The sequence below is a fragment of the Camelus bactrianus genome, chromosome 12, assembly GCF_048773025.1.
Source record: "Camelus bactrianus isolate YW-2024 breed Bactrian camel chromosome 12, ASM4877302v1, whole genome shotgun sequence".
NCBI classification, from domain to species: Eukaryota; Metazoa; Chordata; class Mammalia; order Artiodactyla; family Camelidae; genus Camelus; species Camelus bactrianus.
In genome coordinates, this window is record NC_133550.1 from 29,325,793 (window position 1) to 29,339,900 (window position 14,108).

Genomic DNA, 14,108 nt, shown 5'->3' on the forward strand with positions numbered 1-14,108 from the left:
AGCGTTTACAAGGCAAAGGAAATTCTGCTGGTCTCTGAGGATGCAGGGGTAAGACTTTCTTCTCGCTCTCAAGGCGCTCACAGAAAGCTGGGGTAACACTTTGTATTTAATCGTGGACCTCAAACTCCCACTTTTCTAAAATCCCTGGCTGTGAGAAATGCAAGAAAAACTGAGAAATGAAAATATTACAAAACGTTTGACTGTAGCTGAGATAACGTGAAAACAGTGTCGGGAAACAACTGAGACCACCCCCTGCCCCGCCCCCCAAGCCTAACCCAGACACACAAAAGAATCCGCTGGTGCCCTCGGAGGCGCAGTTTTTCTTCTCCGCGGCGAGCTGGCGGCCGCGGAGGAGACCGGCGCCCCCGTCCTCCCCCGCCTCGGCCCTCGGGCCTCGGAAGTGACGCAGCGTGCCCCGCCCCCACCGCTAGATCCGCTGCTGCTGCCGCGGCGGACGGACCTGCAGGAGGCGGCGGCGGCGGCGGCGGCGGCGGCGGTGGCGGCGGCGCCCGAGGCCGAGGGAAGATGGCGGACGGTGTGGACCACATAGACATTTACGCGGATGTGGGCGAAGAGTTCAACCAGGTACGTGGGGACCTAGGCCCACGCCGCCGAAGTGGGCGGCGCTGCGGCCGGGACGTGGACCTGGGGTCCGCCGCGGGCTGCGAGCCGGCGCCGCTGCAGACCGTGCGTCCTTGGCGCCTGTGGGCCGCGCCGCCCGATCGCGTCGGGGCGCCCCCTCGCCCCTCGTTCTACCGCGTCGTTTCGTGGGCTGCGGGCGCAGCGACCCGCCGCGGGGCCCCGAGCGCGGCCGCGGGCCGCCGTGCAGCCGCCGCGGGCCCCTCCCTCGCCGCCGCCTCGCTCCCCATTGTTGGCGGCGGCCGGCGGGCGCTTCCCGCCGCGCTAGGCCGGGGCGGTGGGGCGGCGTGGAGAACAGGCCGCCACTGCGTCCCCTCCCCCGCCGCCGTGTCGGGGAGGAAGCCCAGCGGGGCGCGCGCTGGCCGCCTCGCCCCCGGCCCTGCCGCTCGGTCTCCGATTCCTCCCATCGCTCCATTTTGTCTCCCTGTCGGCGCACGGTCGCCGCATGGAAGGCCGCGTTCACGGCCCTTTGTATCCCGCGCGCCCAGCTTCCTGGGCCCTCCTGCTCACGTTTGCGACAGGTTTCGGCGTGGCGCCTTCCTCCTCCTCCCCTCACACTTTCCAAAGGCGGCTTAGGTGCAGGCACTTTGCAACAAGTCCTCTGACTTTTGGACCTAAAGATCGAGTTTAAAAGTCGGTTGGCCCAGCGTCGGTGGTCGAGGGCTTGCACTGCCTTTGAGGCCCAGTCGTTCTCGGCCTTTGTCATGGAAATACCTATGAAGATAGGTGGCCTGGGCCGAAAGGACTACTTGGAAGCGCGGTACTGGATGGAACGAAAAAAGATGGTAGCTCACTTAGAGATCAGAGGAGTGATTAAAGAACGTTCACTCGAAATTCTTACCGTATAGTTTTAAAATAAAGGGTTGTAGCTATGACCCGATTTCCAAAAGCAAAACGTTTACTGTTCTCCAAGGGATTTTGAAAGGCTGGAGAAAGAGAATGTAAGGTTTTTCCGGTATCTCATAGGCCACAGTTGCCTAGAAGAACTTAGCCGCGGAGCTGTGATCTCTGATGTTGGGCATCCTTGGAGAAGGTTGTTACTAGAGTAGTGACGTTTAAGCTGTAAGCCTACTGCTCACATCTTTACTGCCTTCTTTGTAGTAACACGTTTAAAAAAGTCAAATTGTCCCTAACTGCAGTACACTTAAAAGCTTTATTTTTTGTATTTTCCAGGTCTCTATGAGAAGCTTAGTAAAATTCTACTAGCTAATTAATGTGTTTTTGTGGGGCTTTTTCCTCCGTTGAGAATCTTATTTGTGACTAGGGGCTCAAGTTTTTTTAAAATAGGGAAAGCTAGAAACCTTTTTTAAAAAGAAATATTTGTGCTCCTCGTTTAATGTTAGAAAAAAAATTCAATTAGCTTTAAATGTTTCTTACTCCGTTCAAGACTCAACATGCCTAAATGTAACCCATTGTAGTCAAATGTTAAGTTTTAAAATCTTTGTTCTTTTTATTGTGTTTACATTTTGGATATGTGATGCCTGAGTTGTGTCAATGATAATTTAGAAAATTACCTTGAGTGCTACACAGGTTCTAATGCTTTTTTAAGATCTGTAGACAAAGACCTCTAGGAAAATTTTTTTTCTTTTTATCAATCAAATGAGTATAACATTCCATCGAAAATGTCCATATCTATAAGTAAAGGAACAATTAAATGTTCAAGACAGTCTTAGATTTCTTACCAGAAAATATATTTACTTTGTTTTTCTTCCCACAATAAAGGAATAATTGGGCTACAATTTTAGAAGTTGGAACTTTTTTCAGAACCTTTTAATGAAATATCTTTTAGACTTTCATATAACTTTATTTGGGGTGGGCATTTCTCTAATCTGTATAGCTGGATGGAGTGATACTTGCTTATCCCTGTGCAGTAAGTAACTAGTGCTGACTGAGGAGGAGGTAAGAAGAGTTTAAAATTTTGTGGCCTTCATGAGGAACTGCTTTATAGGGATCTTTTTTTAAAAAATGTGCCTTTTTATTGACTTGTACCTGTAGCATTATATCTTACACATAGTTGTATAATTTTTACAGTAAAATCTTTTTACTTTTTAATAGATTAATGGGATTAAATAGAGGCTTTGTTTTTGTTATTTTTTCATATGACTGGCTTTCGTAATATACTGCTTGTTGTGGTAATTCCTATATAAAATATGGCCACAAAAGGATAGTTGGTGGTTTTTAAGGTTCATCCTTCATTTTTTAAAATGTTCCTATCATCAAATATTTTTCTGAAATTTTATCAGAATTAGAGGCAACTACAAAATTATTGCTGATTGATTTAATGTGGACTCTTATTAGCTGGTGACTGTTTTTACTGGTTCTTACAGTAAACTGTGAACTCTTACTTGTGGTGGTTGAGTAAAATGTTTTGCTAAAATATAATTGGTCTTATTTTGGCTTCTAAACTGTAGACATTTAAAAAATTTGTTCTTGTGAGTTGCAGTTTAAATTGCACTGTATACTTTGATATTCTTTGTGGTCTATGTGTTTTCTATTTTAAATGGTCATACTTTTATGCTTTTTTTAAAAAATGTGTTTGGTAAAGCACAGTATAAACCTATTTCAAAAAGCGTGACACATTCAGCTGTCTTAGAATAAACTTTAATTTGGGAATGATGTGAGAATAAGTTAGTCAAACTATAGTATCATTCCCTTTCTTCACTAGATGAATTTAAGAATGGAGAATGAAAGTGGAGAAGGGGAGAAGGCACAAGGGACTTCGCTATTCTTTATAGGTGCTTCTTAGTTCTTAAACTGAAGGTCTTTGGATGTAACCAAATTGAGAACAGTTGCTCCAGTGGAAGAATTTGAACTACTTCCAACCCTGTACATTACTTGGATTTAGAATTGAGAAGAAAGTGGTTCGTTTCAGCCTTTGTACTGTGTATCAGTTCAGTTCGAAATGGTATTTGTACTTGAATGTAGTAGTTGGTAGCTTAATATTTAATAATTATAGGCTTGTATTTTGACCAAAACTAAAATAAAAAATTTTAAACTCAATTGTCCAATATACATTTCTTGAGTATCTGTTACATGCCAACAAGGAGGGATACAAAGTTTTCAGTCTCTACCATACAGTGCACTGTAGCGGGGTTGAGAGACACCTACCTAATTATAACACTGACAAGTAATGTATTATAGAAATCACTCCTTTATGCGTATCTCTGTCTTAGAATTTTTGTTGACAGTGGAGAGGAAAGTCAAATTTTCTGAACTTTAGGAAAGTTTATACCATGTGCATTGAAGTAGTGTGTATTTTGCTTGTTTGGGGAGTAAAAGCTCATAATGGAGAATTTAGTTATTGATGTATCTGGTGGCAGGTCACTGATAGCAGTGCTCATTTAGTAATCTGACCAAAATGAAAATGTAGTGGAAAAATTCATTTGGAAGTTATGGGTTTAGACATCTTCATAAGTCAACTTGCCTTTATTTCATAAGTCATTATACTTTACATTTAGTTTCTAAGTATTTACTCTAGCCAATGTTTAGCTAATTTTGGAAGATAAGTTTATTAGACAAATATCAGTAAAATCTTATTTCTAAGAATTTTATATTTAATAGAAAATCCTGTAAGATAAGTCTTGTAAGATGGAGACTGAGGTAGGTAGAGATTAATTTAGAAACTTGGGTTGAAATATTTAAGAGGCACTAAAACCCTTCTTACTCAGTTTAATTATTTGAGTAGCTCATTGAGCTGCCTATAAATTGTCCACTTTGTGGTTTATGTGGCATATTTTTAGTACCAAGTTGTCTTCCTTACCATCAGTTGAGCTTTTTATAGAGATCACAAACTAATTTTAATTATCTACTTGGAACATAAACAAAATCAGAAAGTGAAATATTTTCTAAAAAGATAATATGTAATAGATTATATGCTATTGGATTTTGCATGCTAGTATATTTCTCTTCCATGGTATAGAATACATTTTAGGACCACCAAAGGCAGGGCTAGGCCTGTAAGGGAGAATGAAGTGTATAATACAATTGTACCACAGCCATTCCAATAAGGGTGTACAGTACATCTGTAATACTAAAATTTTATCGGAGGTGATAGGGAAAATATGTCTAAAAATAACTGTTTGGAAGCAGGGAGTGGTAATAATGAAAAAAAGTTGAGAAATATTACTTTAAAAAGAAGCTAATTGAATTTTGGTTATTCTTTCACTTGGCAACAGCTACTTATATATCACGAGGAACATAATCTTGAAGCGTAAAATATTGAGAGGATACTTTGCCTTTAAAATGATTATAGTGATTAGAATGTAGGAAATGAAAAAAGAAAAGTGAATTTTTTTTTTTTTTTTTTTTTTTTACAAACCCTAAGAGTTGTTGCCTGCTGGAAGTTATTTAATGTGCAGCCCTATCGGTGAGTAGCTGCTGTGAAAAGTAGATAGTTACAATTAGGCAGTATTTGGTATAAATACTATAAATAATTTGAGGGCTAATGTTGACATGTTCTTGTTTTTGAATGCCATTAAAATTTCCTAAAGGTAATCACTGAAAAGACTCTACATAGTAGAACTTGACATTGTTGCCCATTTCTCTTTGACAGTTTGTTCAATAGACTTTCAGGGCTCAGTTTCTTTATATATGACCTATGATATACCTTTTACATAATTTCAGAAGATGCATGTTTTCCCCCTTTTTAGAGTGGGAACAGAAGGTAGGATATGTTCTCTCTCTATATATATATTTTTATTTAATCTGGAGGATAGGTGTGATATGCTAAAGCTGAAGAGGAAGATTACTGATACTACAAAAGAGTGTGTGTTTTGAGTTGCATTTTAGTAATGGTGGCATATGTATTCAGATTCATTAATATTTTTTCACCAAGTCCAAATGCATACCACTGGGGCTAGAAGTACAGGCTGTGGCCTTGGAACAGAGTGAAGCTAACTAGTCCACATGGAGATCAAACCCCAGGACCATGGTCTCAATTAGCATCATACTTCAACCAGTTGGAAGCAGTCCAGCTACCAGACAAAATGGCTGATGCTAAATATTGGTAGAATCATATCAATATGGAAAATTGGTTGGTGTCAACGTAGGAATTCATGGACGGACAAAAATAGTAAGTGATTGTGATTCACCAGGTTAGTGTAGCTGCAATTATGCTTGTGAATTGTCTACTTATGTAAACATTCTCCTAGATTTACAACTAATGAAAAAATCAAATGATGTGTTAACCTATTTCATGAAAGTGTAAATCTAAATACTTTTTATTTTAGTGCTGCTGTTAATAACCCTTGCATTCTTTTTTACTCTCCCTCAGACCATATATTGTGATTATAGTCTCTGCTGAGGAGGATGGAAACACAACTCCTTTTGAATAATAGTAATAATAATTCTACTTGATGTACAGAACTGGATTGCAAGAGTTTAAAGTGCCCACTACCCCCTGTGGGAACCTTTTTAGTGTCTTAGGTGTGTGGAGTGTGGAATCACTGCTGCAGCCATGCCACCTGAAGCTTTCAGCTACACTGAAACTTCATAACAAAACTCACCCTCCTTTTTTCTAATTTTTACTGTCACCGCAATTTGATCATGTTACTTTGTTTAACAAAAACTCAATTTTCAACGGTTATTTTGGTATTGCTGTACAAACAAAATTAAATTATAGTATTATTCAGTGATTTGTGTTCTTAGTTTCTGTCCATTGCTAAAGATGGCTTTGTTTTTGATTTATCTTGAGATCTTACTATAGATGTTCAACCTCCTAACAGTATTGTTATGTAGAGATGCTGTTGAATAATTAGTAAATTAGATAATTATCTGAAGATGACTTTACAAATTTCAGGTCCCTTTGGCTATGTGTATAAGTGGTATTTCCTCTTCTAGATTTTCTTCTTTTTCTCTTTCTTTTTAACAATATCTTATTCTGGCTCTCTTCTAAATAACGAAACAATAGCCATGTTCCTTTGGGACCTATAGTAACAATATTTTGTTGATCTGTTCACAGTCATATTAGAAATAACTTCTGTGTCATTTTTTAAATCCATATAGTAGTTAGTCCTTAAAACTGTTAGTTTCTCCTGTGCCATTTGTATTCATCCTTAATAAAATGGATTAATGGGAAAGGATAGGAGTTATGTCTGAACTCTTTTAAATTTGTTTTTTTTGTAAATGTAATTGCCTCTTTTCCCTTATTTTCTCAAATATTTTACCTCAAGAATAAAACAGTTCACATCAAGATTTAGGTACTTAGTGGTGGAAAGGGAGGAAGATAAAAGTAGAGCTTTTCCTCTGATCCTAGCTAGTCACGTCTGTGGCCCAGTAACGGTTACCAAAGGCAACTTAAATGGTGTCCAGTGTTCTGCCAGTACCTTTCTTGTGCTTTTTTTCACAAATTGAATCCTCCTTTTTCATTTTTTTCCTGTTCACATTTTTTTTTCCATTTTCCTCTTACTGACGTATCATTTAGGCATGCATGTAAGTGGCATCCGCTAGCATTGCTTTAATTCTGCTGGTGACACTTAATGGCAAAGCTTTACTAGGTCCTTATTCATATCCCTTTTCTCTTGACCATGTAGATATCTCTTGCTAATTGACTAAGAAGTCAGGTAAGCATTAACTGTTTTTTGACTGAGAATAATGAAACTATTAATAGATACTAATTTGGATAGTTTAACCTATATTTTGTTTACTGCTTCTCTTCATTTGTTGTGACATTCAGAATCATTTAAATATCCACATTTGTTTATCCCTTTCCTATGGCTTAGCTCACTGCTTTTTCTTAAACTAATAGCTTTCACAGGGTTGGGAAACAAGATCCTGAATTCCATGGAAAATAATAGTTGTATTTTTTTTTTGCAGATAAATATTAAGGATTTGTAATGGCTCTGATTTTTGTTTGTGATATTTTTGTGTCAAAAAAATTTTTAAGCCCATCTGTTTGTATTCATGTATTACTTGTAGAGTATTTTACTTCCATGGAAAGTTTTGTATTATTTATTTTGTCTACATGTCATTCTTTTCCCACAGGAATGTTATTTCCTATATAATAATAAATAATCACTGGGAAAACAGAATTCACTGATTAGAAATTCACTTTATAGGCACTGTTCAAGAAGAATTGTCTATGGCATAAACTGAAATTTGTACTGAGATCTTAGGCTTTTTTCTTTTACCAAATTTTTAAAACAAAGTAGTTGAATGAATTTGCATTCAAATCTGTTGAGTAGTAGTCTGACTGCTGTATAATCTAGAGCATTATTTCTGTATCTCAGGAAGCTGAATATGGTGGGCATGATCAGATAGATTTGTATGATGATGTCATCTCTCCATCTGCAAATAATGGAGATGCCCCAGAAGACCGGGACTACATGGATACTCTCCCACCAACTGTTGGTGATGATGTGGGTAAAGGAGCAGCACCAAATGTTGTCTATACGTATACTGGAAAGAGAATTGCATTGTATATTGGAAATCTAACATGGGTACGTAAACTTGGCATGTGAATTAAGTTATTGATGATTGATTTTGAAACATTCCAGTAGTTAATATTTTTCTCCAATTTTGTAAAATAAGAATTTGAAGTTACTAGGTTGGTTCTATATGCATTGAGGAAGGAAATACAAGTACCTTTAAAACATCATAAATTCCAAATTTTCTACATGTGAATTTTGTAGTCATTCAACTTGTTTTGGTAGATATTCCTATCAAATATAGTTCAGTTATTTTGTCTTCTAATTAATTCTTTTTACTTTACTACTCCTATACTTCAGCTGTCTCAGTTTTACAAAGAAAAGTGCTCACATAAAATCTCAAACCAGGATTCAGAAGTGTAGGAGAGAGACACAATACAACTCTTGGTTTTTAAAGTTTTCATTATTAGTTCACGTTACAGTCATGTTAAGTTTTATTTCCGCTCTTAAATTTGAAATCTCATTCGTGGAAATGCTGCTGTATACATTGTATTTTAATTTGAATAGTTTATGAGGCCATAGGATTATTGGTTGGGAGTTTTATTAGCTGGATGTTCAGTGTTATCTGTGTTTTATTAGCATTAAGTCTTAAATATTTACTAAAACAGTCCTATAGAATTTCTGTAGCTCAACTTAGAAGCATTTATTACACATACTTGAAAGTTTAAAAATTGTCTAGAAGTCAAAACTTGTCACCATTCCACTTCCTTAATAGCATTTTTTAATGTTTAAATTTTTAAAAAACTAATTGATCAATCTCCTGCCATCCAGGCTAAGTGATCTTTATATTGGAGATAGTAGCAATGTAGTTATAAAGAGTGTGGTTGCTAAGTAAGACTTTGAATCTTAGCTCCTACCTCCTACCTATGTTAGCTTTATAACCTTGGACAAGCTCTTTAATCTCTCTGTTGCATCATATGTAAAATGGGAATGATACAGGACTTTTATGTTTTAAGAGTTAAATATCCTTGATATAAAGTATATGGTAGGCACTGAGTATATGCTAGGATTTTTCCCCCCATTTTATATTGAAACATCAGGTGGAAATTATTTCCTAAAATAATTTCCTTTAAGGAAAGGAAACGACAAGTGAGATTGGTTTTATTGCAAATTTAAAGTCATAGCAGTTGAAAGCTGGAAGAGACCAAAAACTAATTGAGTTAAAAAAAAAATCTTTATTATCCCTAAGTGTATACCTTCTAATTTCCAAAACTCTTATCAAGGAATGAAGTTAAAAGTCCTCTGGTGCTTTTGTGCTATTTTAAAAATGGAGACTGACTCGTAGTAATTGCACTTAGTTGGTACTGAGCATTAATTTTCTCTTGTTTGTCCTGCGTTTACCCTTAAAAAGTAAATTGAAACTAAATATCTTGGCTATGTTTTGATGGTTAATGAGGGGGAAATGTCTTGCAGTGGACAACAGATGAAGACTTAACTGAAGCAGTTCATTCTTTGGGAGTAAATGATATTTTGGAGATAAAATTTTTTGAAAATCGGGCAAATGGCCAGTCAAAGGGGTAAGAATTTTGTTTTAAATTTTTTTTTTCCCTAATGTAAGTTAGTAGCTACTGATTACAGGTTTAGGGGTAATTTTCCTTAGAGTTAATGCTAACTAACGTGTAAGGTATTTTATTCCCTATATTGGCAAGAGGTTCTTGGACAACGATTCATACTTAATCACATAGCCTGTTGTCTAGCTCACTACAGTTAGAGGAGCTGGGAGTGTGGACAGATTAGATCTCCTCTCCAGTTTTCCTGAGTTCTCCCTCTGTGGTTGAAATGATTATTGAAATGACAATTTGAAGAAGTATTACTATCCCTGTGATTAGGGATGGAGGAAGATGGACAACTGGAGAATGATGTAACATGTTTTGCTTTATTTTTTTTAAACTATTAAACTATACAAATGAGGTAGGATCATTATAAAATGCAGATGTCCAAAAGTAGGAAAATAAAAAGCCACAATCTCACCATCCATAGATGATTGCTCTTGACATTTTAGTGAATATCCTCTAAGGTTTTTTCCTAGTGCTTATATTTTTATTGCAAAAAGACAATAGGATTACAATTCACATATTTTATAGTATGTTTGATACACGGAGTAAAACAAATATTTACAGTAAATATATATCTTCTCTAATGTATTAATTTTTTCACCATACCTTGTATGCTACTGTAATTTATTTTACCATTCTTTTGATTATTTGGGCTTCTGGTTTTGCCTATTATAAATGATGTTGCGGCAGGCTTTGTTTTATATAATTCTTAGGTGCAGATTTTGAATTTCTTTTAAAGATAATTTGCTGGATGCAGAATGATAAAGTAAAAAATATGCTAATGTGCTAAGTGTATCAGTTTACAATCACTAGGAATATTTTGAGAACATGTGCAGTCTGGCTGCTTCTTGTGAACTTCACTTCTGCTACCTGGTCTGAGCCACTATTATCTCTTACTTGAATTTCTATGATAGCCTCCTACCCTGCTTTCACTCTAATCCCCTACAGTCTAGAAGTAGTGCAGTACAGTAGAGGATGGGGAAAAGTGACATCAGTATTTGTCTGCTCAGTGTCTTCTAATGGCCACCTATTTTATCCAGAGTGAAAGTGAGAATCTTTACTGTGGCCTACAAAGCGCTATGTAAAAATCTGTTTCCCCACTCCCTCTGTAACCTTACTCTTTACCTTCCTTTTGCTGCTTCAGCCACATTAGTCTCTTTGCTGTTCCTCAGACACATTCCTACTTAGGGCCTCCTCTTGGCTTACTTTTTCCCAAAATATCCAAATTTTGGAGCTCTCTTTCACTTCGTTCAGGATTCTGTGTAAGAGTTCCCTTCCATGACCACCCTGTGCAAAAATAGAACCTTCTGCTCCCATCACTCTTTCCTTTTTTAATTTTTCCTTATTATAGTGTATTTAACTTGTTTATTGTCTTGTCTCTACTAGATTGTAAGTTCCATGAAAGCATTGATCACTTATTGTATCCCTCACCCTAGAATGATACCTGGCATATAGGAAGTGGTGCTCAATAAACATTTGTTAAATTAATGAATTCATTAAATTGTTTCTAAATATTGTGACCCAAGATAATCTTGAGTGTAACAGAAGACTTTGTTGACTAGAAGAAGGGATCTAATTAAAAGGCCATTTTGAATCCTAGAGAGAAGAGGCTTCTAAGAGTCCTTCTGAGAATAATTTAGAATAACAGTATGAACTGATACTCATTTGTTTTTTTCTGTTTTAAATTTATTTTTTCTATTGAGATATAATTCACATGCTATAAAATTCACCCTTTTAAAGTGTTCAAATCAGTGTTTTTTAGTTTATTTACAGAGTTATACAACCATTACCACTATTTAATTCCAGAACAGTTCATCACCTCAAAAATAAATCCCATACCCTACTAGTAATCTGTCTCTGGATTTGCCTATTCTGGAATGGTATCATAAAGAATGTGGTCCATGTGACTGGCTTCTTTCACTTGTCATAGTATTTTCAAGGTTCATCCAAGGTTCATCCATTTTGTAGCATGTATCAGTACTTAATTTCTTTTTATAGCCAAGTAATATTTATAGCTAAATAATATTTTTATAGCTAAGTAATTTTATAGATGAAGAATATTCCAGTAATATATGGATACATCACATTTAAAAAATTCTATCATTTGGCAGACATTTGGGTTGTTTTCATTTTTGCTGTTATGAATAAGGCTCCTATGAATATTCATGTACTAGTTTTTGTATGAGCATAGATTTTCGTTTTGTTTTTTAAGAAAATGGTTTCTTTTATCTAAACAGGTTACACCATAGTCCCTATATGGTTTGCCACTGTTCCAAAACCACCCTTTCTCAGATCTTTCATGAAAGAAATTAATACAAACTTCCATTTTTGCTATTGTGGATAATGCCCATATGAATATTTGTGTATCAGTTTATATAAGTATGTATTTTCAATTCTGTTGGGTACATACATACACACAGGAGAAGATTTATTGCATTGTATGTTAGCCCTACATACCATGTAGGGTTGAGGAGCTGCCAGAATGTCAAAATGGCCACAGCATTTTACGTTTCCCATTAAGCAGTGGATGAGGGTTCTAATTTTCACCATATCCTCACCAGCAGTTGTTAATTGTCTTTTTGATTATAGCTGTCCTAGTGTGTGTAGGGTGGTATCGTTGTGGTACATTTCCCTGTTGGCTAATGATACAGAACATTTTTTCATAGTGACATTATTCATAATAATCAAAAAGTGGAAATAGCCCAAATGTCCATCAGGTAACAGATTTGGGGAAATATAGTATATCCATATAATGAAATATTATTCAGCCATGAAAAAATCAAGCACTGACACATGCTACAGCGTGTATAAACCTTGAAAACATTATGCTAAGTGAAAAAAGCCAGGCACAAAGGACCACATATTGTATAATTCCATTCAAATATCCAGAATAGGCAAATCCATAGAAACAATGAATTAATGAGGGTTGGGGGATGGAAAAAATGGAGTGACAGCTAATGGGTGTGGGGGTTTTTTTAGAGTGATGAAAATGTTCTTAATTGATTGTGGCAATGGTTGTAAAATTCTCTGTTACTAAGAAAACCCACTGAATTATATACACTATAAGTGAGTGAATAATATGTGTTGTTATTTTTAAAAGTTAAAGATGAAAGTGAGGTTGTATAATTCTAAGACATGTTTTCTGTTTTTTTAGGTAAAATTAAATTCAGACCATTTCGTTTTTAATAATGGTAATGTTGTTAATCTGTCCTCACTTTCTAACCTCAACCCATTAAACATCTTTTAGGTTTGCCCTTGTTGGTGTTGGATCTGAAGCATCCTCAAAAAAGTTAATGGATCTGTTGCCTAAAAGAGAACTTCATGGTCAGAATCCTGTTGTAACTCCATGCAATAAACAGTTCCTGAGTCAGTTTGAAATGCAGTCCAGGAAAAGTAAGCAACCCCTCAGAGGCTTTTATTAAAAGATGTGCATTTTAACCAATCTTGCTAGCATTTGTTGGATGTTACACTAGAGAAATCATCTTAATATTTATATTTAGTTAATTGGAGAATCCATCTTAGAGAGTCCATGCTTTGAATTTGATTTAAATTACTGATTATGACTGTGGTCCCGTGTACTGGAAACCTACTCCCATTTTTCTCCAGATGTCACAGACCCAACATAATACTACAGTATGCAAGTTCTGTAGGTCTGCCGTTCTTGTTCTGTCATTCCCATCCCAGAGAAAGGAAGAAGCTACATTCTAATCCCTAGATTGAAGGAAAGTTATATGGATGTGTGTTATGGTGGGGGAGAAACCACTGATAACCAGAAAGTATTCGTTGATTTTCTGCTTGGCACCAAGACCTTTCACCACTTGGTAAAGTGACTATAGAAAAGATTTGCCATAATACACTTGTGAATGTTATCATTTAAAGAAATAAGATGATCATGTAATTAACAGAAATTCAAGTGGTTTTTCTTTCAATGTTTTAGCACTTAACTGATGGATAATATGTTATAAAATTTAAATTATCTATGCTTACTGAAATTGAGATTTCTGTTGGAGAATTTTGGTCTTGGCTGCTGCAGAGTATGGTATTTTGAAAGTAACTCATATTTGCTTATTGGAAATACATTTAAGCCTGGATCTTTTGAGACTTCAAAAGAAATTAAAGAGATATGAATGTTTTCCTGACTGGTACTTCTTACGTAGTTTGGACAGGCACAAGGCATCTGCAAGTTAGTGTATAGTGTAAATGAACTTTAAAATAGAGTTGTTTCTAATAACAGTGGTTACATATCAGAGAACTATTTTAATAAATGCTATTTATGAGTATTTGAATATTTGCAGCTACGCAATCAGGACAAATGTCTGGGGAAGGTAAAGCTGGTCCTCCAGGAGGCAGTTCACGTGCAGCATTTCCACAAGGTGGTAGAGGACGGGGCCGTTTTCCAGGGGCTGTTCCTGGTGGGGACAGATTTCCTGGGCCAGCAGGACCAGGAGGGCCACCTCCACCTTTTCCAGGTAAAATTTTTCTTAAATTA

The 14,108-nt window shown here is 36.7% G+C and overlaps 1 protein-coding gene across 5 annotated transcripts in view; it reads left to right on the top strand.

The window, feature by feature from the left end:
• Positions 1-365: 365 nt before the first annotated feature.
• The window catches only part of CPSF6 (cleavage and polyadenylation specific factor 6), a 31,277-nt gene continuing 17,534 nt past the window's right edge, over positions 366-14,108 (top strand). The window contains exons 1-5 of one of the 5 annotated variants that reach the window (XM_074375103.1): positions 366-585; positions 7,866-8,075; positions 9,477-9,580; positions 12,867-13,012; positions 13,915-14,088. In XM_074375103.1, coding sequence (XP_074231204.1) covers positions 526-585; positions 7,866-8,075; positions 9,477-9,580; positions 12,867-13,012; positions 13,915-14,088 — 694 coding nt within the window. In that variant the 5' untranslated portion in view covers positions 366-525. The remainder of the gene's footprint in view (positions 586-7,865; positions 8,076-9,476; positions 9,581-12,866; positions 13,013-13,914; positions 14,089-14,108) is intronic. The other 4 variants (XM_074375102.1, XM_074375104.1, XM_074375105.1 and 1 more) reach the window with 4 other exon arrangements.